At 61.9% G+C, this 21,885-nt stretch overlaps 1 protein-coding gene across 1 annotated transcript; it reads left to right on the top strand.

Moving 5' to 3' along the window:
• Nucleotides 1-716: 716 nt before the first annotated feature.
• TTLL12 (tubulin tyrosine ligase like 12) lies at nt 717-21,188 on the top strand. Its single transcript, XM_036251370.1, has 14 exons — nt 717-898; nt 5,238-5,413; nt 8,709-8,907; nt 9,976-10,135; nt 10,219-10,352; nt 12,639-12,715; nt 14,272-14,388; nt 15,310-15,504; nt 15,765-15,876; nt 16,606-16,757; nt 17,128-17,209; nt 18,778-18,846; nt 19,335-19,473; nt 19,838-21,188. The coding sequence occupies exons 1-14, from the start codon at nt 722-724 to the stop codon at nt 19,987-19,989; spliced, it is 1,941 nt and encodes a 646-aa protein (XP_036107263.1). The 5' UTR covers nt 717-721; the 3' UTR covers nt 19,990-21,188.
• Nucleotides 21,189-21,885: the final 697 nt, after the last annotated feature.

Raw genomic sequence — 21,885 nt, forward strand, 5'->3', positions numbered from 1 at the left:
TCGTCCGCGCCCCCGCGGCGGTGTGATCGGTCCTGCCGGGCGCCTTCGCCCTTCTCTCAGATCGCGGGGAGGGCGGGGAGGCCGCGAGTGGGCTGCCACCCGCGCCCAGGCGGCGCCCTTGCCGGACTCACCCCGGGCTCTGGTCCGCGGGCGACGCTCTGACCGCGGAGCCACCCGCCAGGGCCAGAGACTGACTTCTGAGATCCTGGAGTTACACCCGGAAATGCTTTCCAAAACCTCAGCTCGTAAGGAAAACCTTCCCGTTTTAGCTGCATCGAGGTCACGCCGAACCTAAAAGGGCGGAAACGGAAGAGGCGAAGCGGAGGCTGGGGCGCCCCTCCACCCCCGGGGCGGCAGCCCCGTCCCGCCAGCGTCGCGGGCCTCAGTTTCTCGTCCGCACAGTCTCTTCCGGGTCCCACCGCGGCAAAGCCCCGCTCCCGGCATCCCGCGCGGCAGCCGCGTGCGCGCGAGGAAGCACCGCCCCCACCGGGCACGCGTGCGCACGCGCCGGCAGCGCCGAGCCATACTCGCGCCCCCGCCCGCGCAGGCCCACGCGACCGCGCACGCGCACTCGTGCACCTCGGGCGGCCGGGCCGTCGGGCTCCCGGGTCCCGCCCTTCGGCCTCGCGCCCCGGCGGTGGGCGGGGCCGCGGAGCGCTCGGGCGGAGGGCGGGGCGGCGGCGCAGGCGGGCGGGCCGGGCTTGGTGCTGGTGGAGGCGCCATGGAGGCGGACGCGGGGCCGGTGCAGATGCCGGCGCCGAGCTCGGAGCAGGGCCCGGACCCCGAGGAGGGCGCGCAGGCCCTGGCCGAGTTCGCGGCGCTGCACGGCCCGGCGCTGCGCGCGTCGGGGGTCCCCGAGCAGTACTGGGGCCGCCTCCTGCACAAGCTGGAGCACGAGGTGCGGGCCGGGGCGACGCGGGGAGGTCGAGGCGCAGGGCCGGGAGCACCGGGGTGCAGAGCGGGCCCTGGGCGCGCGGGGGCGGCCCGCCCCGGACCCTTCCACCGAGAAGGGAGTGGGCTGCGGGCCTGTCCTTGGCCCAGAACCGTGGGTTTAGCAGCTGGGAGGCCAGCTGGGTCCACCTGGGGAAGGCAGGGAGGCCTCACGGAGGACACGTGCGGATGAAGTTGGCGCGTTCGGGGGAGCTCTTGGTTGCAGGAACCGGGAGCCTGTGCCCAGCCGGGCAGGCCTCCGTGAGACGCACAGGGGTGTCTCTCGGGGAGTTCAGGCCGTGATGACCGACTAGACTTTGCCTCCTTGACAGTTTAGGAGTGTCCAAAGCCTGGGGCCTAAGAGCGGCTGCCAGGGCCCAGGACCTGTGGCCCGGTCCTGCCAGCACCTGGGGCTGGGCCAGGGCTGCGGGGGAACCTGGAACTAAAGGGAACCTTGGCTTCTGTTGTGTGCCAGGCCCCGAGCTGACTTTTCCACCTCCAAGCTCCACAGCAGCCCTGGGAGGAGTAAGTCATCGCTCCCATTATCCAGTTTTGAAAACTGAGTCTCAGGAAGAGGAAGGTCTATCAGACTTAAGAACTGGAAGCTTTCAGCCACTGTCTCCCTCGGAGAAGAGGAGCCCCATGAATTTGTGTGGCTTTAATTGTTTGGATCATAAGTTTTTTTCATGTTCCCCATTTGACTTGAGCCTGCCTCACCCTCATTTTGCAGATTAAAGAAAACAGTCTGGGGGAGAAGAGAACAAGTCTAAAGAAAAATGAAAAGGTCTTAGATGTTTGTAGGTTCTTCCCTTTTGTGGGAGCAGCTCCGTTCTGCTCACCAGCTGCTCTAGCCTGAGCCTCCAGAGGGCTCCCGGTGGGTCCTGACCGGAGTGGGCCCTGCTTTGGGGTAGTGTTTCCAGGTGCAGAGCACTTTCCCCCGCCAGCTAGTGGGTCCTTCTCCTTAGTTGGAACCAGGCTTGTCTTCAGGGGGCTGCCTCCTGGGGCCGAGGCAGACTAAGCAGTGTAGGTGATGAGGGGGAACCCCAGAGCCAGGCAGAGCATCCCCTGGACAAACTCCTCCTTCCCAGTCATTTTCTCTGTCTGTAAAATTGGGGTTGGACAAGGTACCTTCCTGCTCAAAACTTAGGTAGTTGCCTTTTTAAAAAAGTTACAGCCCTGGCCGGTTTGGCTCAGTGGTTAGAGCGTCGGCCCGCAGCCCAGAGAGACCCGGGTTCGGTTCCCGCTAAGGACGTGTACCTCAGTTGCAGTTTATACCTGGCCCTGGTTGGTCGTGCGGTTGGCAGCCACTCAATGTGTCCCTTTCGCGGCGATGTTTCTCTTCCTCTCTCTCCCTCCCACTCTATCTGAACAAGACGTGGAAAATGGAAAATGTCCTCAGGTGAGGATAAAAAAAAAAAGATACAATGGCCCTGGCCAGTTTGGCTCAGCGGTTAGAGTGTTGGCCTGCGGTCCAGAGAGGCCCGGGTTCGGTTCCCACTAAGGGCACGTACCTCAGTTGCAGTTTGTCCCCGGCCCTGGTTGGGTCATGCAGGTGGTAGCCACTCTGTGTGTCCCTTTCACGTCGATGTTTCTCTCTCTCCCCCTCCCACTCTATCTGAACAAAAAATGGAAAAATGTCCTCGGGTGAGGATAAAAAAGACACAATGTCAACAGCAGACAGTACATACCTATCTTTTGTAACTGAATTTCCTGCACCGGAATGACTTACCCTCAATTCCGCTTGCATTTCCTGAGCACTTGCCCTGGTTCCAGGCCTGTGCTGGGGTGGGAGGGGACCCCAGCCGTTTGTGAGTAAGGATACAAAGGTCCTCGTGTGCTGGGCGAAAGGAGCACCATGTGGGAGCCCTGCCTCAGCCCAGCCGGCCTCCAGCCGGCCCCCGCGGGCAGTAAGCCCTGCCGTGGGTGAGTCACTCACCCAGTGGGGCCTCCCTGGCCAGGTGGTCCAATTGGTTGGAACGTCATCCCATACAACAAAAGGTGTGGGTTCAATTCCCGGTCAGGGCACATACCTACAATGTGGGACTGACCCCCAGTCAGGGCAAGTACGAGAGGCAGCCACATGTCAGATCTGTGTGTGTGTGTGTGTCCGTCCCCCTTCACCCTCTCTAAAATCAATCAAACATATCCTCGGGTGAGATTAAAAACAACAACCGTAGAAAGCGGGAATCTTGGCAGGGAGGGGGTAGGGAGGCAGGCGTTAACTGTCAGCCAGTGCCCAGCACATAGTGGGCAGTCACCAGGCTGGAGTGTCCCCTCCGCGGCCAGTGTTTTTCCACGGCCCTCCCTCGCCATCCTGAGTTACGGGCAGAGTTGTGAGTCACCGCTTGGCCTGACCCACCCTGCAGTCATTGTTCCAAGGAAAACCTGCTGCTGCTCTGGACCAGGTGTGGGAGCGGGCACGCGCCAGCCGCATGGGCACCTGCCCACAGGAACGGGCCTCGAAGGGAAGGTTCCCTTGGAAAGGCTGGGGAAGTGCTTTAAAATGAGTTTCCACTCTTCTATCTGCACAAACTTCCCAGTTCACCGTGGAGGGAGGGATTGTGCTCACGCCCACTCCACAGCTGGGAGAAGCCAGCCAGGCAGGCCCTGGACCCCCAGGCTTTATGCTGCCCCCACTGTGCACCCTCCCTCCTGTCAGGCTTGGGGGTTTGGGGTGCTGGGTTGAAGCCCCAGGTGTGACACCAGCCCTGCGGACCACTTTTCGAACCCCGGACTCCGCGAGGGTTAAAGGAGAACACAGAAAGTCCCTGAGCTCCCCTTGTCTTTGGAGGAACGTGGTCTCCACAGCCCCCAGCTTCTCTGCTCCCTGCCTGTCCTTTCACCCCCACCCCAGGCATGTGTTTATGGCCCCCCCCCCCCCCGGCGCCCACCTCTGACTGTGTCTCCTCCATGAAGTCTTCCCAGGCCCTCCAGGTCCAGCACCACCTACCTGGTCCTCTCAACGCCTGCTTCCCTCTGCCCCTTGGCGTCAGCTCTCTGGGCAAGATCCCTAGCCGTTCACCCTCACACCCCCAGAACCTGCGCCGCCTGGCACGCGGACGCCCCCTGCGCCCCGGTAGCGAGCTGGTCTCCAGCTGCTGGGATGGATCTTGCTTCTGTTTTTAATCGTCGTGGAAATAGGTTTTAGGGAGGAACTGGCCTTGGGTGAGTCCCCGCCGTGTGCCGGCAGTTTCTGTGCACTGTCCTGCCGACCTGAGGCTCCTGGAAGGTGTCACTCCCGCTGCCCAGGTGAGAGGCCTCAGGTGGCGTGACGGCAGCAGGTGCTGGGGCATTTGCCAGGCTCAGGCTCTTTTTTTTTTATCCTCACCCGAGGACATTTTTCCATTTCTGGTACAGATAGAGCGGGAGGGAGGGAGAGGAAGGGAGAGAGAGAGAAACATCGATGTGAAAGGGACACATCGAGTGGCTGCCACCCGCACGACCAACCAGGGCCGGGGACAAACTGCAACCGAGGTACATGCCCTTAGCGGGAACCGAACCCGGGTCTCTCTGGACCACAGGCCGACGCTCTAACCACTGAGCCAAACCGGCCAGGGCCAGGCTCAGGCTCTTTATGTGTGTGAATCATTAACCCTCCCATCAGCCCTCTGAGGTAGGTCCTAGCATGGCACTTGTATGGATGGGGAAACCGAGGCACCGCGTGGTTAGTGACTTGCTCGAGGTCACATAGCAGCTGGCGCACACAAGGAGGCCCACTCGGTCTCTTCACCGGCTGCCCGTGGCGGCAGGGGTTCTCTGCCAGGGAAACTCAAGGCCCTGATCTGCCTGGCCCAGCCGGCCTGGCCCTCAGGACACGCCCAGGTCACGCGTCATGCAGGCCTGGGCTGCTGCTTGGCTGGGCCGGTGCAATGGCCACAGGAGGCGCTCAGTCCCCTATTTCCCTCGGTTGCCTCAGCTGCCCTGGTGTTTGATTGGTTCTTCTGGGAAGAGCAGAATTGGGGCGAGATCCCTGGCCACCGAGGTCTTCCGTGTACTCCCAGTGTGACCAGAGCCACCCCTCTGCCTCTTGGGCCTCATGTTCCCTGTAAAGCAAGGGCCAGAGTGGACGTTCGGATACGTGGGTGCAGGCCCATGTCTAAGCACGGGTGCTGCAGGACAGGTTCGGTCCCGGTTCTGATTGTTCGTCAGGAGCCTCAGTTTCCCCCCCTGTGAAATGGGTGGTCAGGTGATCCGTAGGCCCTGCTTCTCCTGAGGGGTTTAGTTTGACCTGGAGGCCGGGAGGGGGAGGCCGGGCGGTGGTGAGGCTCCAGGTCGGGCACCTGCCGACGCCCGTGCTGTGGCCCCAGGTTTTCGACGCGGGGGAGATGTTCGGGATCATGCAAGTGGAGGAAGTGGAGGAAGAGGAGAGTGAGGAGGAGGCAGCACGGGAAGCCCACAGGAAGAAGCCCAACCCGGGCAGCGAGCGCTGCTACAAGGTCATCGTGACCAACGAGAACGGGCTCCAGGCGGCCAACCCCAACAGGTAGGGGGACCTCCGCACGGTGGCTGTCAGGCCAGGCTCCCTCTCGGAGAGAGCTCACCGAGGCCGCCGGCACGGGGGAGCAGCCCTGTGTAAGATACCTGACACAGAGCAAATGCTACGTGAACGACTGCTGTGTCATCGAGGGAACGGCCAGGACAGGTCTGCGTGTGTCCATGTGCGTGCAGCCCTCGTCGGCCTGCCTAGTACCTGACAGCGGCCACGGAACGTTTCTCAGGTGTTTGTGTTTTTTTTTAAATCTTTATGGTTGGATGTAAAATGTATTACAGATGTTCCACATTTTTCCCCCATTGACCCCCCTCCTCCCCCCTCCTGTCTCCCTCCCACCTTTTCCCACACTATTGTCTGTGTCCATTGGTTATGCATATAAGTTCTTTGGTTTATTTCTTCCCACCCCAACCCCCTTCCCTTTGAGGTTTGTCAGTCTAGCAATGAATTTGTACTTCTTAATCCCTTCACCTTTTTCACCCATTCCCCCAACCCCCCTCCCATCTGGCAACCAACAAAATGTTCTCTGTATCTATGAATATGTTTCTGTTCTTCCTGTTCATTTTGTTTGTAGATTCCATTGTTGATAGATATGTATTCATTGCCATTTTGTTTGTTCATACATTTTATCTTTTTCTTCAAAAAGACCCTTCATCATTTCATATAATAACGGTTTGGTGGTGATGAACTCCTTTAACTTTTTCTTGTCTGGGAAAGTTTTTATATGTCCATTGATTCTAAATGACAGCTTTGCAGGATAAAGTAATCTTGGTTGTAGGTTCTTTCTTTTCATCACTCTGAATATTTCTTGCCACTCCCTTCTGTCCTGCAAAGTTTCTTCTGAGAAATCAGCTGTCAGCTGACAGCCTAATGGGAACTCCCTTGTAGGTAACTAGCTGCCTTTCTCTTGCTGCTTTTAAGATTCTCTCTTTGTCTTGAGAACCTTTTGCATTTTGATGATGATGTGTCTTGGTGTGGGCCTCTTGGGGTTCATCTTGTTTGGGACTCTCTGTGCTTCCTGGACTTGTATGTCTGTTTCCTTCACCAAGTTAGGAAAGTTTTCTGCCATTATTGTTTCGAACAGGTTTTCAATTTTTTGTTCTCTCTCTTCTCCTTCTGGCACCCCAAGATGCGAATGTTGGCACGCTTGAAGTTGTCTCAGAGGCTCCTTACACTATCCTCATTTTTTTGGATTCTTTTTTCTTTTTGCTGTTCTGGTTGGGCGTTTTTTGCTTCCTTATATTCCAAATCGATGGTTTGCTCCTTGGATTTACGTACTCTATTATTGAAGCTGTGTAAATTATTCTTTATTTCAGTTAATGCCTCCTTCAATTCTGACTGTGTATCCATGATTTCTGACTGGTCCTTTTTTATGCTCTTGAGGCCCTCATTAAGTTCACTGAGGTTCTCACTAAGTCCATTGAACATCCTTATAAGCAGTATTTTGAACTCAGTATCTGTTAGGTTGCTTATCTCCATTTCGCTGAGTTCTTTTCTTGGGGTTTTGTTCTGTTCTTTCATTTGGGACCTGTTTCTTTGTCTCCTCATTTTGGCTGCCTCCCTGTGTTTGATTCTGTGTATTACTTAACGAGCGGTATGGGGCTAGCTGAGACCCGATGCTGCTCGTTTGAAAGAATTTAGGAAAAACTTGAAGCAGGATCCAAGACAGGCCAATCCTATGGTTAAGCAAGTGGCAACAGCTTGGGTGGGCCTGAAAGTTGGGTGGGGTGGGGTAGGGTGGGGCGAGGCAGGGCCTCAGGGAATCACCAGGGCGGGGCTCCCAGTGTGAGCCAGGTTGCTGGAGTCTCAGATATGCTGGCTGTCTGCTGCCCCAGGGAAGGGCTCACCAAAGGAACAAAGGCCTCTGACAGCACATTTGTCCAGGAGAAAGCCCCCTCTCCAGCCCTCGCTTCAGTAACAAACAGCTCAGTTCTTCCCTGTGTGTCTCTGGCGCCCCTCGAGCTGCCTCCCCTCTGAGCTTAGAGGGAGAGAGTCTGATACATCCATGCGCGGGCCCTTTAAGGAGCTGCCTGGGGCTCCAGCCGCCTCAGCCTCCCTGAGCCTCAGTTCCCGCTGGTTTTCCAGCCAGAAGTTATGGGAACTCTCTTCCTGGCACTGGAACCCTGAGCGGGGCACCTGGTGTGGGACAGGGACCCCTTAGTCCTCAGGGAGGACCATCCCAGCCGAGGTGTCCTCCTGATTTTTATCCACCACACGTGGGTGTGGGACCAGCCCGTCCGCTCCGCCCCTCCTACCTGTCTCAATGCGGCGGCTGCTTTAATTCCGTAGTTGTAGGACTTCCATTCAGCTTGATTTCAGGCGGTTTTGAATGATGGTTGTTCTGTAGTTTAGTTGTAACTTTGATGTGGTTGTGGGAGGATGCGATACCGCGGTTACCTCCCCACCACCTTGACCGGAAGTCCTCTCGGGTGTTTTTGATCTGAAGTTGGTTGAAACCTCTGCATGCAGAGGCCGACTGTATAAGCCCAAAAGCAGAAACACTGCCAGACTTGACACCCAGACGAAGACCTGGGACATTTGCTGCTCCTTTCGTTGTAGCAAGGGAACAGGTGAGGCCGCTTTGGCCACCTGTGTGGGGTCGGTGTCGGGGCAGCCTGTCCTGAGGGCAAGAGGGCGGCTCGGCCTCGTCCTGCCCCGCAGCCCCACGCGGTGCCTGAGAGCTGTGCAGCCCCCCAGGCTCCTCCAGGGAGACGGTGTGCGGGCTGCAGGTGTCCATTTGTGTGGCAACTTGGGGCCTGTCCCGAAGAAAGGCCTTGGCGCTTCCAGGAAGTGCCCAGAGGTCCCAGCGAGCGTGAGGAGCTCCGGGCCAGCTCCTCCTCACATCTGCCTGCAGCTGTGCCCCCCCCCCCCCGGCGGTGCAGCCTTTGCTTCTGCTGAGCTGCGTGGGCCAGGCTGGGGGCAGGGGCAGAGTCCCGCCGGGACACTTAGGGGATTGCTGTACTCATCAGAGAGCACAGGAACTCGGGGCGCAGGCAGCACCTTGTACGTCCCGTCCCGTTTGATTGAGGCTGTCAGCCGGTAGCAGGATGTAGGGCCCTGCTGTCCTGTTTCAGAAACTGGAAGAGGGAGAGGACTGTGCCTATGGCCACACAGTGAGTGGTCGGCAGAGCCCAGCTCCCCACCCAGGCCCACTGGTGCTGGGGAGACCACGTCTTGGGCTGGGTGCTGATCTAGGCCACAGCCCCGGTCCCCTCCTCGGGGTGGCTGCCACTTCCCCTCTGGCTGTGCCCTTGTGGCAGCCTCATGCGCCCGTGGCCTGTGCCTGCAGCATCTTCCTCATCGACCACGCGTGGACGTGCCGCGTGGAGCATGCCCGCCAGCAGCTGCACCAGGTGCCTGGGCTGCTGCACCGCATGGCCAACCTGATGGGCGTCGAGTTCCACGGCGAGCTGCCCACCGCCGAGGCCGTGGACCAGGTGCTGGAGGAGATGTGGAAGTTCAACCAGACCTACCAGCTGTCCCACGGGGTGAGTGGGCAGCTGGCCCCAGGGGAGAAAGAGGACAGACACGGACACGGGCCTTCACTGCCCCGGGCAGTCAGGGCTAGCGGGGGGATGGGGTGCGGCCGGGAGAGTCTTGGCCCAGCGGGGCCTTTTCCCCACAAGTGAACCCCTGCTCCCGTGGCCCATTGAAACCCCGTCATTCCCTATGGCTTCATCCTGGGCCTGTTCCCCTGCCTGGGATCAGCCAATGCCAGGGACCCAGGGGTCTGTGCAGCCTTTAAGCTCACAGGACACAAGCCCCTCTGACCCCTGTACTTGGGCTGCCCTTTCCTGGTGCCTTCTGGTCTGGTCGCCTGCCCTTCTAAAGGGCCTCAGTGGTCCTCGCTGCCTTTTTTTTTTTAATCCTCACTCGAGAATATTTTTTCACTGATTTTTAGTTAGAGTGGAAGGGAGGGAGGAGGAGAGAGAGACATTGATGTGATACACATCGATCGGTTGCCTACTGCATGACCCCACCTGGGACCAGGGATCGAACCTGCAACCCAGATACATGCCCTTGACTGAGAATTGAACCCACCACCCTTTGGTCCAAGGGCCGATACTCTAACCACTGAGCACACTGACCAGGGCGGTCCTCACTGTCTTCAGGAGAAGAGATGAGTCCCGTCAGCACGTGTCCTTGGGCTTTCGTCACCCTGCCCCCTGCCTCCCAGACTCACCCTCAGGCTGCCCCCCCACTTTTAGGATGGGAAAGAAGTTGTTTCTCATGATCTCAGCCTCGATGTGACCTCCCCTGAACTACAGGTCTCTGCCCGCTCCCCCACCCATTTTTTGGTCACGCACACCGGACCACACACATCCACGTGACATCCACGTGGCTGCCGGGCTGAGTGCCTGTGTCCATGCACCGCTAGCACACAGGCGGTCACCCTGATGCTGCTGGCCCTTGTCCTGGTCTGCCCCTGGCTCGAGGGCCTGGGAGTCTGTGTGACAGCTGCTCCGTGCTCGGAGAGTTGGGTGGTTGGTGCTGGGTGCGTGGAAGGGACAGGTGGCCGGACCGGTGGACGAGGGCTGTGTGTGCTCTGCCCGCAGACGGCCGAGGAGAAGGTGCCGGTGTGGTACATCATGGACGAGTTCGGCTCTCGCATCCAGCACTCGGACATGCCCAGCTTCGCCACTGCACCCTTCTTCTACATGCCCCAGCAGGTGGCCTACACACTGCTGTGGCCCCTGAGGGACCTGGACACCGGTGGTAAGTCCGACACCTGCCCACCTCGGAGGATGGGCCAGGCCTGGTCTCCTGCCCCGCCGATGAGCTCGCGTGTCCCCGTGCAGAGGAGGTGACCCGGGACTTCGCCTATGGAGAGACGGACCCCCTGATCCGGAGGTGCATGCTGCTGCCCTGGGCCCCCGCCGACATGCCGGGCCTCAGCTCCTGCACGCCCGAGCCGCCCGACGCGCACTACCAGGTGTGACTGCGCCCCGTGCCTGTTCGCCTGGTGGCCTCTGGGTGTCTCCGTTCGGTCACCAGATGTTATTGAGCGACACCCGGCTACTGGGGATGGAGAAGTTTGGGCACATCTGAGAGGCGAGGGGTTCAGGAGAATGTGAGCTGCCTGTGGTCGCACCACTTGGGCGTTGGGCCCAGCCCTGTCCCCAGGGTGCTGGTGCCGGGAGCCGTGCTTTCCCAGGGTCTCCGAGGAGCTGGGGTGCTCGAGGGTCCTGCTCCTCTCCCTCATCCTGGTTCCCTCATCTTCTGACTCCTGACTCCTCCCTCCCCAGGCACGGGGGGCACTGTATCCAAACTCTGTGCAGTGCTGTTTCCCGTGCAGGAGGCCCCAGCAGGTAGCTGCTGGCGGTGGTGTCAGGGACAGCAAAGGTGATTCCAGTCTGAGGGCAGCCTCTCAGTAGGGCCCCGCCCGGACGTAGCCACCCCCCCCTTCCCGAGTGCCTGGCTGGTGGCGAGGGTTAATGCAAGGGTGGGCCAGGCTAGGGAGCCAGGGTTCGTGGGGCCTGGGGTGAGGGGAAGAAATGCAGGCTGCAGGAACACAGAACAGGCAGTGCCAGGCAGGGGTGAGTACCCGGCCCCTTTCCCTGCCCTGCCCTCTGCCGGTCCCAGTGGGAAGCCGGCCGTGGGAGGAGCCTGTGCGCAGCACTTCACGGGCGCACTGCTGAAACCCTAGGACAGCAGGCCTTACCGTCCTAGTTCTACCTTCATTTCACTGAGGGTGAGGGAGCCGAGGCACAGAGAAGTTAAGTAACTTGCCGAAGGTCACACACCTGGTGGGAGAACAGAAGTCCAAAACCAAGGGGACCTGACAGCTTGGGAGCCGAGGCCACACCGCCCTCACTTCCCAGCCAGCTTGAGCCTGCCACTCCTGAGTGCCCCAGAGGCGGGGAAGGGAGTGACAAGCCACGCGGAGTCCGCGTGGGGAGCGCCGTGTGGTGGAGCCGGCCTGAGGGCTGCTGGTGGCGAGCGGCTGGGCAGCGCCAGTCCTGTTGGCCCTTTGCCCCGTGTTCTACGTCATCACCGGCGATTGAGCGAACCATCCCGAAAACTCAGTGATCACCCTTCTTGGCTCGGCGGCGTGTTTCGTGGATGTGCAGAGGCCCGTGCCAGGAGGTGCCCGGCGAATGTTGGGAGGCAGTGCGGAGGAGTGAGGCCCAGGGATGCTGAGGGACCTGCTACGGTTTTGACGTTGTTCAAGGGACATGCATTAAAATGCCCTTTTTTTCTTGGGTTGCCCTCTGCTGGCCAGGAAGAGGAGGCACAAGGCCCAACACTGACATGTCCTGGTGGTTTGAGCCGTCTGACCCGTCAGCATCAGGCCTGGCCTCCGGGCCCTGGCTGCCTGTGTTAGTTATCGCGGGGTGACAGTCACTCCAGCTCCGAACAGCGAGCGTCGTTACCCCACACAGTTCCTGTGGGCCGGGGGTATTCATGGGCCAGGGGTGCCCGTGGGCCGGAGGTGCCCGTGGGCCGGGAGTATCTGTGGGCCGGGGTGCCCGTGGGCTGGGAGGCACAGTCAGGCTGTCGGCCAGGGCCACGTCCTGGGGCCTGGTGGGCGGAGGACCTGCTTCCACGCCTGGCAGGGTGGTGCTGGCTATTAGCCGGACTCCCTGCCTCCCCACAGGGCCTCTCCACAGGCTGCAGGAGTGTCCTCCCGGGGTGCTGCTAACTGCCCTCAGACAGGTGGCCCCAGAGGAGGAAGCTGCAGGGCCTTTGAAGAAGTTGCACCGTTTTCTTCCAGTTTTTACTTTGGAAGCAACTCATTCCGCCCCCACGTGAGGGGCAGTGGATGAAGCTCTTGTGAAGGAGTGTAGAGAGTTGGTGGGCGGGTTTTAAACCCTACACTGTTGTGGCTGGAACAGCCCTGAGGGCTCCCTGGGGCCAGGAGCCCCTCCCAGGGCAGGCTGGGCCCTCAGCCTCCGCGATCAGGAGGGATCTGGAGGGAACACCTCAGCCTCCCGTGATCAGGAGGAAGCACCTCAGCCTCCCATGATTTGGAAGTAGCGTTGAGAAGATTGAGAACGATGTTTACATTGTTTTTTTGACACAAAATGGGCTGTCTAGCACCTGAGGGGCCTTGAGCACCAGACTCCCAGGGTTAGGGGTTCGGAAGGCTCTGGTGAAAGGTTCCACATAAGGTCGGGTGTGCCCCCGAGATCCTAGACCCCGGTGTGCCAGGATGGGGAGGCGCGTGCTCACTGGCTTCCTTTCTCAAAGGTTCCACCTGCCGTGTCTTTCCTTCCAGGCCATTTTGGAGGAAAACAAGGAGACGCTGCCACTGGCCGTCAATCCCGTGGCACATCCCTGTGACCACATCTTCAAGTGCGTAGCCCTTTCTCCACTTCACTGAGACTGTCCCTCAGTCGCTATGCTCACACCCCCTCCAGGTCCCGCGGCTCCCAGAACAGTGCCCAGCACGGGGAGGGCTCAGTGGGTCCGCTCTGTCTCGGTGGCGCTGCTGTGACCACACTGCCAGAGGGGGGCTCCTAGGACAGAGAACACTGCGAGCAGCGAGCAGCGAGCAGGGACAGGCTGTGGGTGTGCTGGCGGCAGGTGCAGCACAGCCGAAGCTGGTCCTCACAGCCCTTTCCTAAGGCACAAGGTGTCCTGTCCCTGCCTCCTCCACATGGGGCCGCTGTGCACCCAGATTCTCCGTGTGTGTTCCTCTGGTCCTGGAGGGGAAACAGCCAGGCCTGTGCATGCTGGCCCGTCCGGAGGGCTGGGAGCCTGTGCTAACACCTGGGAAAAGCACCTGGGCTGCCAGGAGGGGCTGCGCCAGTGTCTGCAGGTGTGGGCTGGCGGGTTCCACAGGGCCAGGCAGGGCCCCCAGGGAGCAGGCACCCCATTCTACAGGTGCGGGGGTGCAGAGCGGGCTCAGGCGGGTCCAGCTCCTCTGGCCTCCACTAGGACCCCAGGGGGTTCCTCCCGGCCCTCTGCCCCCTTCCCGAGGCCCCTGCCCAGCCTCCCTCCACCTCCTAGGGATCAGAGGCCTCCCTGAGGCCTGCCCAGATCGTGCTCCAGGCTCCAGCCCCGCCTGAGCCGCCCAGCTCCCCACCTGTTCCCGCCCTGGAACCCTGTCCCAGGCTGGGCCCCTCCTGCCTCCACACTCGGCCCCATTGCCTTCAAAGTGTGGCCGCCTCACTCGGCCTGTGCGGCTCAGTGGCTGAGCATCATCCTGTGCACCAAGATATCACCATTCGACCCCCGGTCAGGGCACATGCCCAGGTTGCAGACTCATTCAAGAGGCAGCAATCAGCCTGGCTGGTTTGGCTCAGCGGTTAGAGCATTGGCCCGCAGACCAGAGAGACCCAGGTTCGGTTCCCACTAGGGGCATGTACCTTGGTTGCAGTTTGTTTCCTGGCCCTGGTTGGGTCATGTGGGTGGCAGCCACTCGATGTCTCTCTCACGTCGATGTTTCTCTCTCTCTTCCTCCCTCTCTCTCCCACTCTATCTGAAGATGAATGCAAAAATGTCCTCGGGTGAGGATTTAAAAAAAGGCAGCAATCAGTATTTCTCATCAATGTTTCTCTCTCCCTTTGTCTCTCTCTAAAGAAGAAAAATCAATAAAAATGTATTTTTTAAAAAAGCACAGCCATCTCCACCAGCCCCAGCAGACAGGGCCAGCACAGGCGGGCACCAGTGAGCAGTGTGGAATGAGGCCTTGTCTAGGGCACGTGTCTTGGCAACATGCTCACCCGTAGGCACCTGGGGCACCAGCTCCTTCTTGGGGGTCAAGTGTTTGTGTCTGTGGAGACACAGTGTCGACCTGCCCTGTGTTTCCACGGCGGGAGAGCTCTCGTTTGTTCAGCCCGCAGGCCCGGGGTCGTGAGGGTCCAGCTGCCCTGCCTGCTGTCTGACTCCCGCCCACCTGTCCCCAGGGTCCACACGGACGTGCAGCAGGTGCTCAGCCACCTCACCCACCCTCGCTTCACCTTCGTCCAGAGCGAGGCGGACGCCGACATCCTCTACAACTTCTCTCACTTCAAGGACTACAGGTGAGGCACCCCCAGCCGGGCACCCCAGCCAGCACCAGCCTCCGGCCCTGGGCCCCTCCCTGCAGCCCCTGAGCTGGTCCCACTGCTCGGCCATAGGAGGCTCAGCCAGGCACCCCCAGCCAGGCACCGGCCTCCGCCCCAAGCCCCTCGCTGCAGCCCCTGAGCTGGTCCCACTGCTCGCCATAGGAGGCTCAGCCAGGCACCCCCCAGCCAGGGACCCCCAGCCAGGCACCCTAGCCAGGCACCGGCCTCCGCCCCAAGCCCCTCGCTGCAGCCCCTGAGCTGGTCCCACTGCTCGCCATAGGAGGCTCAGCCAGGCACCCCCTAGCCAGGGACTCCCAGCCAGGCACTGGCCTCCGCCCCAAGCCCCTTGCTGCAGCCCCTGAGCTGGTCCCACTGCTCGGCCTTAGGAGGCTCAGCCAGGCACCCCCAGCCAGGCACTGGCCTCCGCCCCAAGCCCCTCGCTGCAGCCCCTGAGCTGGTCCCACTGCTCGGCCATAGGAGGCTCAGCCAGGCACCCCCCAGCCAGGCACCCCCAGCCAGGCACCGGCCTCCGCCCCAAGCCCCTTGCTGCAGCCCCTGAGCTGGTCCCACTGCTCAGCCTTAGGAGGCTCAGCCAGGCACCCCCAGCCAGGCACCGGCCTCCACCCCAAGCCCCTCGCTGCAGCCCCTGAGCTGGTCCCACTGCTCGGCCATAGGAGGCTCAGCCAGGCACCCCCAGCCAGGCACCCCCAGCCAGCACCAGCCTCCGCCCCAAGCCCCTCGCCGCAGCCCCTGAGCTGGTCCCACTGCTCGGCCATAGGAGGCTCAGCCAGGGACCCCCAGCCAGGCACCCCCAGCCAGGCACCCCCAGCCAGGCACCGGCCTCTGCCCCAAGCCCCTCGCTGCAGCCCCTGAGCTGGCCCCACTGCTCGGCCATAGGAGGCTCAGCCAGGAGAGGCCCCACGTGCTGCTGAACCAGTTCCCCTGCGAGAACCTGCTGACGGTGAAGGACTGCCTGGCCTCCATCGCGCGCCGGGCGGGGGGTCCCGAGGGCCCGGCCTGGCTGCCCCGAACCTTCAACCTGCGCACTGAGCTGCCCCAGTTTGTCAGCTACTTCCAGCAGCGGGAGAGCCGGTAAGCACCCCACCCCTGCCCCCAGGGGCCGTGCGGCTGAAACCCACCGCTGCTGCAGGGTCCAGGCCTCACCCCAGCAAAGCCCCTTGGCTCCAGCAGACCCCAAGTCCCCAAGGCCCAGCCTCTGACCTCTGCTGTGACTCCTCGCTCTGCCCCCGGGGCGGCTGGGTGTCCCCCCACTGCCAACTGCTGCCGAGGTCCTGGGGAGGTGTTTCCTGGGAGGGTGGCCCCCAGCACAGCACAGCTGGCCCTTCTCCCAGGGGCGAGGACAACCACTGGATCTGCAAGCCCTGGAACCTGGCGCGCAGCCTGGACACCCACATCACCAGGAGCCTGCACAGCGTCATCCGGCACCGCGAGAGCAGCCCCAAGGTGGGCCCCACGTGTGCAGGGTGCTCGGTGCACGGACTGTGGCTGGCCCCCCGGGGTGGGCGTGACTGGTGTCTAGGGCCTGTGCCAGCAGTGACGGGGTCGCCCAGCGCATAGGAGTCTGAAGCCGCAACCCCAGCCCTCCCGCGGCCTTGCCAGCAGGGGGCGCCGTGGCAGTCGGGTGAGAGGAGGGGGCCGCCTCGGAGCTGTGCCGGGATGTCTGACCTCAGTCCCCACACGCTGTCCTGCGACTGCCCGGGGGAGGGAAGTGGCCAGGCCAGGGGCCCCTGTGGCCCTGGATGGGGGGGCTGCAGTGGCACGGGCCCCTGGCGGGGACTGAGACAGGATCTTGGGGCGGGCAGCGGCCGGGGCAGCGTGCCAGGGGTGGTCACTGGAGGTTTCCAGCCGTGCACGCGGGTGCAGTGGGTTTAAGGCTGAGACTCTGTGTTCAGTTCCTGACACCTGACAACGGGTGGCATCCTTTCCTTCCCCTCGAGTAGAGGAGAGGAAACTGCCCCAGGCTAGACAGGGTTTGCAAAGCAGGGGAGGGAGAGCGCAGGGGGCGGGTCCCTCCAGGCCGCCAGGCGGAGGGGCTGCGGAGCTTGCCTGTCCCCCAGATGTGGGGACAGATGTGGGGACAGCGTTTGGCTGCACCCACGGCGGGCGAGGTCGGGCGCTCTCTCCCGGCCCAGGTGGGGGGAGCCTCCGTGAGCCTGCGTCCCCACCCTCCAGGTCGTGTCCAAGTACATCGAAAGTCCCGTCTTGTTCCTTCGAGAAGACGTGGGGAGGGTCAAGTTTGACATCCGCTACGTGGTGCTGCTGCGGTCGGTGAAGCCCCTGAGGCTGTTCGTGTACGACGTGTTCTGGCTGCGCTTCTCCAACCGGTAAGGAGACTGGGCGGCGGGGCGGGGCGGGGCGGGGCGGGGCGGGGCGGGGCGGGGCAGGTCCTCTCCTTCGGGCGGGGTGGGGCGGGGCGGGGCCTCTCCTGCTGGGGGCGGGGCAGGGCGGGGCCTCTCCGGGGGGCGGGGCGGTGGGGCGGGGCCTCTCCTAGGGATCCGCACCGGAGCTCCTCCCACAGGGGACCCCGGGCCCATCGCGCGGGGTGTGAGCGTTCCTTGAGAAGTAGGCACCCACACCTGTGGGTCACGGTGGCGCTTAGGGGCCTACGGGAGTCCCCACAGTGAGCCGTGACGGGCAGGGGGACTGGTGCCCTGCCTGCCCAGCCCACTCACGGTCTGCTTGCTCCTCCCGCAGGCCCTTCGCCCTCAACGACCTGGACGACTACGAGAAACATTTCACTGTCATGAACTACGACCCGGAAGTGGCGCTGAAGCAGGTAGGGGCCTGGCGGGGCCTGGCGAGCGGGTTCACGCAGACCCCGACCCACAGCCGTCAGCTGTCTGCTGGGCAGGCGGCGTAGACAGGGGCTGCTTTCTGGCGCCTGTCTCACCTGAGGAGCCCCTGCTGCTCTGAGGGGCACACACTGAGATAACTGGGGAGACCGAGGCTGCCCCAGGTCCCCAGCCCCGGGTCAGTCGGAGTGGAGCACGACTCCAGCCCGGAGGCCCTGCCTTCCATTCAGAACCTCCCGAGCACCAGGACAGGCAGGGGTGGGGAGGCACAGAGGTGCACGTCACAGGGCGCACGCCGGAGCGGGGGAAGGTGTGGGGGACCGTGCTGCTGGGCTGTGGCCCTGCCTGGTTTCTCTATCTGCCCTGCACCGTCTGGGCACCTGGAGCAAAGGGGCATTAGGGCAAAGCTCCTTTTGAGGTTAGTGCATCAGACCTCAGCTGGCCAGCAGTGTACCTGGGACAGGTGGGCACAGCCCAGGCAGAAGCAGGGGCCGGCTCTGGGCAGAGGAAGGGGGACAGGAGAACACCGCCCGATGCAGTCCCAAAAGTCCTCTCACCTGCTTCCTACCCTGCTGCCTACGTGCGCGCGTGCACACACACACACACACACACACACACACACAGCCTTGGATGGCTCCCCCGTCCCCGCCCCCCCAGCGGCTGCTCCCGACTGTAGAGGGGACATCATTCTGTCAGCAGGAGCGCGTCCCTAACCGAGTCGGGCGCCTGCTCTGCATGTTCAGGTTTTGTGGGAGCAGCATCCTGTTTCTTCGTCGCTGAGCCCCATGCTTTTAGGGTTGTCACTGTTGTGAGTGTAGCTGCCGCTCCTTCTTGCCTCACTTGTTAAAGACTTTGAGGTCATTTCTGGGCTCTCGCTGTTTATGGCCTCCTTCACTGGACGCTCGGGCCACCCGCTGCTCCAGGTCTGAGGAGTCCTCCGGGCGGCGCACCCCAGCAGGGCTACTGCTCCTTGTCCTGGGCTGTGGACGACAGGGCCCTAGGACCCTGAGCCCTCACTGGGCCCAGGACATGGACGTTGTCTCGGGGGGAACTGAGTGTCTCCCTCAGTATTGTGAACGTCACCCCGGGGGTCGTTGCTTCCGGGGCACCCCATGTTGGGACATGTCCAGGTGGGCGTGAGCGTTGGGCGTCCCCATCCTGGTCCTTTCTGAGAGAGACCTGAGCACTGCCAGTTTGCTCCGGTGCGTTGGGCAGAAACTCAGCCCGAGGAGACGCTGCTGCCCTCGGGCCCTGCAGACACGGTCCCAGGCCTGCCCCGGGGGACGTGGCGGCCCTGACCTCAGCCTGCTGAGCCCTTGGTGTTCAGTATCCCATCTGAGGCTCACAGCAGCCCTGCAGAGTAAGTCTGCTGGGCAGGGACCCTGTCCCATTTCACAGATGAAGACACTGAGGCTCCGAGTGGTGAACCTGCTTGTCTAGAGTCACAGAGATCAGAGCTCAGACGCAGGCTGCTGGTGCTCACAGGTGACCCCGGCGAGTGTCAGGCCCACGTCAAGGCAGGGCAGGTGTGATGGGCCCGGTTCTGTCGCAGGTTCACTACGATGAGTTCATCCCTGAGTTTGAGAAGCAGTACCCAGAGTTTCCCTGGAAGAGCGTCCAGGTAAGTCCTGCGTGGAGCTGGAGGTCAGGGCCTCTGTCGTGGGGAGGCTGCTTCCTCGGGGTGGTCCTGCTCCTCCTACCAAGGCTGTTGTGGGGGTGAGCTGGAGGGATATTCAGGGTACCCCTGGGACAGCCAGCCAGCCACAGGCCCTGCGGCCCCAGGAATTGCGAACCTGGAAACGGACTCTGCCGGAGGTGCAGGCTGGCCTTCACGCTGTGCAGGGAGCATTTCAGGTGCTCGGCTCACCTTGGTGGGGCTCCGAGGCAGTGCACACGACAGGTGAATGCCAGGCGTGTGGGAGCAGGAGTCAGGCAGAGGTGGCTTTGGCCAGGTCTGGAGCCAGGAAGGATGTAGAAGGAGGTGACTCAGGCCTTCTGGGGGCTGGGGGCTTGGGAACAGGCAGCAAACCCCACATCGAGAGGCTGCTCCGGGGGTCTGGTCCTGTCAGAGCCATGCAGGCCCCTGACCCGGCCTCCCCTGGTCCCCAGGCTGAGATCTTCCGGGCCTTCACGGAGCTGTTCCAGGTGGCGTGTGCTAAGCCGCCACCCCTGGGCCTCTGCAACTATCCCATGTCCCGGGCCGTGTACGCCATTGACCTCATGCTGAAGTGGGACAGCCGTCCAGATGGTGAGGAGGGCTCCCCATAATCCAGACACTCTCCCCACTTCCCCAAAGCTGATTGTCCAACGCCCCCCCCACCCCCCCACCCCGGGACAGAGAGGGCACGTCGCTGGCCAGTGCATCTGGGTTGTCCTTCATCTTCGTTAGCTGGCAGATCTGGGTCTGGGGGTGCCTCACCCTGAAGGACAGCGCAGACGGGATCAGCAAGCCAGCCGAGCTGGGCCCAGTGGCTCACGGGCTCTGGGGCTGGAGGCCCACTGGGCTTTCCCCTGGAGGAGCAGGCTCAGGAGGCCCCAGGGACCAGGAGACCCGAGCCCCGGCCCCCGGCCCGTCCTCCCAAGAGTAAGATGCCTGTGCTTTGTGCCGTTAGGGAAGCGAGTGATGCAGCCACAGATCCTGGAGGTGAACTTCAACCCGGACTGCGAGCGCGCCTGCCGGTACCACCCGACCTTCTTCAATGACGTCTTCAGCACCTTGTTCCTGGACGAGCCCAGCAGCTGCCACGTCACCCGCCTGGTGTAGGTGCCGGCCCTTCTGCCCCTGCTGCGGTGGATCCCAGCCTCCGACTCTGAGCTTCTGCAAAGTCCCCTCCCCACTCCCTCTGGGCACAGACCAGCCAGGTCCCAGCTTCACTGTGGGTCAGGAGCAGGGCTGGTCACACTGTCCCAGGCTGAGTGCAGGCCGCTGTCCCCTCCCCTCTGCACTGTCTGTGCGGTGATTGCCCTCAGCTCAGCCCAGGGCTTCACTGCTGAGGGTTTGGTTCCTGGGGTGTTAGCAAAGGAGGGATCCTGGGGAGTGTGCCGAGGTGTCCTCAGAAACAGGGTTCCCCATGAACGCCTGTGGGAACCCCAACATTAGCAGGGCCGGGCTGGCTCTCGTCCAGAATCTGCTCATGCATCGTGGCTCCTCCCCAAGGGCCCTGTGTGACAGGTGTCCCCAAAACATTTGGGGAACCTGCTTGCCACACCAGCCTTCTCACCCCACCCCCTCCCCCAGCTCCACCAGAACCGTCACCAGCAACCTGTGACTCCAGGACAGGGGGGCCTGCGCCTTCTGGGCCGCCGCCTTGCGGTCAGGCCTGGCAGCCCGTTCTGCTGGCCCCTGGCCTCCCCGGCACGGCCATGCTTCCGCCCTCTTCTGAGGTTGGGTGGCACTTTGGTGGGGGACTTGGGGTGAGGGAACCAGCGTGGGCAGCAGAGCGCCAGGCAGGGGGCGGCCTCGGGAGATGGTCCCACCCAGGACTTCACCTTCGCCAGATGCCGTCTCCCACCAAGTCTAGGGTCAGAGTATTGGGTTATTGTTACTCTTTCATTTATGGGAAGAAAATACAGAATTCTTGTTCTTAATGTTGTTTCTGAAATTTGGAATCAGATGGCAGCATATTGTGTAGCGACAGTGCACCCTGGCCCAGCTACCAAGGCGGTGGGCAGGGAGGGGGACTGCCCGCTGAGCTCTGCCATGTGTGTGTGCGTGCGTGCGTGCGTGCGTGCGTGCTGAGGGTGGGTAGAGCTTGTTTCATTCTGAAGCCAAGAGCAATCCTTGTAGCAAAACTGGACCAGATGCGCCTCCCCCGTGGGGTGCCTGTCCACCCTCTGTTGACCAGAGCCCAGCCCTTCCCTCCAGCCGGGTGGAGGTGTAGCAGGCGGGACACCTCATCTCTGGGTTCCTCCCCGGGAGAGCTGCTGGAGTCCTGTCCCCTCAACTGGATTTGTACTGCAATAAAGGATGCTTTCTGTACTTTGGCCTCGCTGTCTCGGGGGGCCCAGGGGCCACAGTCCTGGCAGGCTCTGTCCGCTGCTTTCCTTCTGTCCTTTTCCTCCTGAAGAAAACCGAACCACCGAGATGGAAGAAACGGGAAGTCGGGTGGTGTTCAGGACTAAGTCCCCGGCTTAGTCTGTCGGGCTGCCATAACAGCCATAGACTAGGTGGTTGAACCACAGAAACTTCTTGCTCAGTCCTAGAGGCTGGCGTGTCTCACGATCAAGGGGCGGCAGGTGTGTCTGACAGGCGATGAGGGTCCATGTCCTGGTTCATAGTGGTCATCTCTGTCCTGTGCAGAATGGATGAGGGAGCGCGTGGGGTCTCTTAGGAGGGCACTGATCCCACTCCAGAGGGCTCCCCCTTCGTGACCAAGTCACCCCCAACGGCCCACCTCCTGATGCCATCACGGGGGTTAGGATTTCAGCACATGAATCCGGGGGGACAAACAGATCAGGCCACAGCAGTTCCCTAACCCGAAGCTTGATTTCCTGGGGCTAGTTTCATTGCAGAACAGGAAGTGGAGGGGACAGATGTGCAGATGAGGCCCACCTAGCCCTCTGGATGCCCAGAACCTCAGTCCTCAGTGAGCTCTGAGTCTGCTGCAGCCCTTGCATCTGGGGCCTGGGCCTGGGCTCTCCGTGTCTGTTTCCTCATCCT

This window comes from Molossus molossus, unplaced genomic scaffold, assembly GCF_014108415.1.
Source record: "Molossus molossus isolate mMolMol1 unplaced genomic scaffold, mMolMol1.p scaffold_m16_p_10, whole genome shotgun sequence".
NCBI lineage: Eukaryota > Metazoa > Chordata > Mammalia > Chiroptera > Molossidae > Molossus > Molossus molossus.

Excerpts from the sequence above, each read along its gene's own strand:
- TTLL12 (XM_036251370.1), top strand. The coding sequence starts at position 722 with ATGGAGGCGGACGCGGGGCCGGTGCAGATGCCGGCGCCGAGCTCGGAG. Across the intron at positions 15,877-16,605 it reads ACCGCGAGAGCAGCCCCAAG|GTCGTGTCCAAGTACATCGA; the intron begins GTGGGCCCCACG and ends CCCACCCTCCAG. Across the intron at positions 16,758-17,127 it reads TGGCTGCGCTTCTCCAACCG|GCCCTTCGCCCTCAACGACC; the intron begins GTAAGGAGACTG and ends CTCCTCCCGCAG.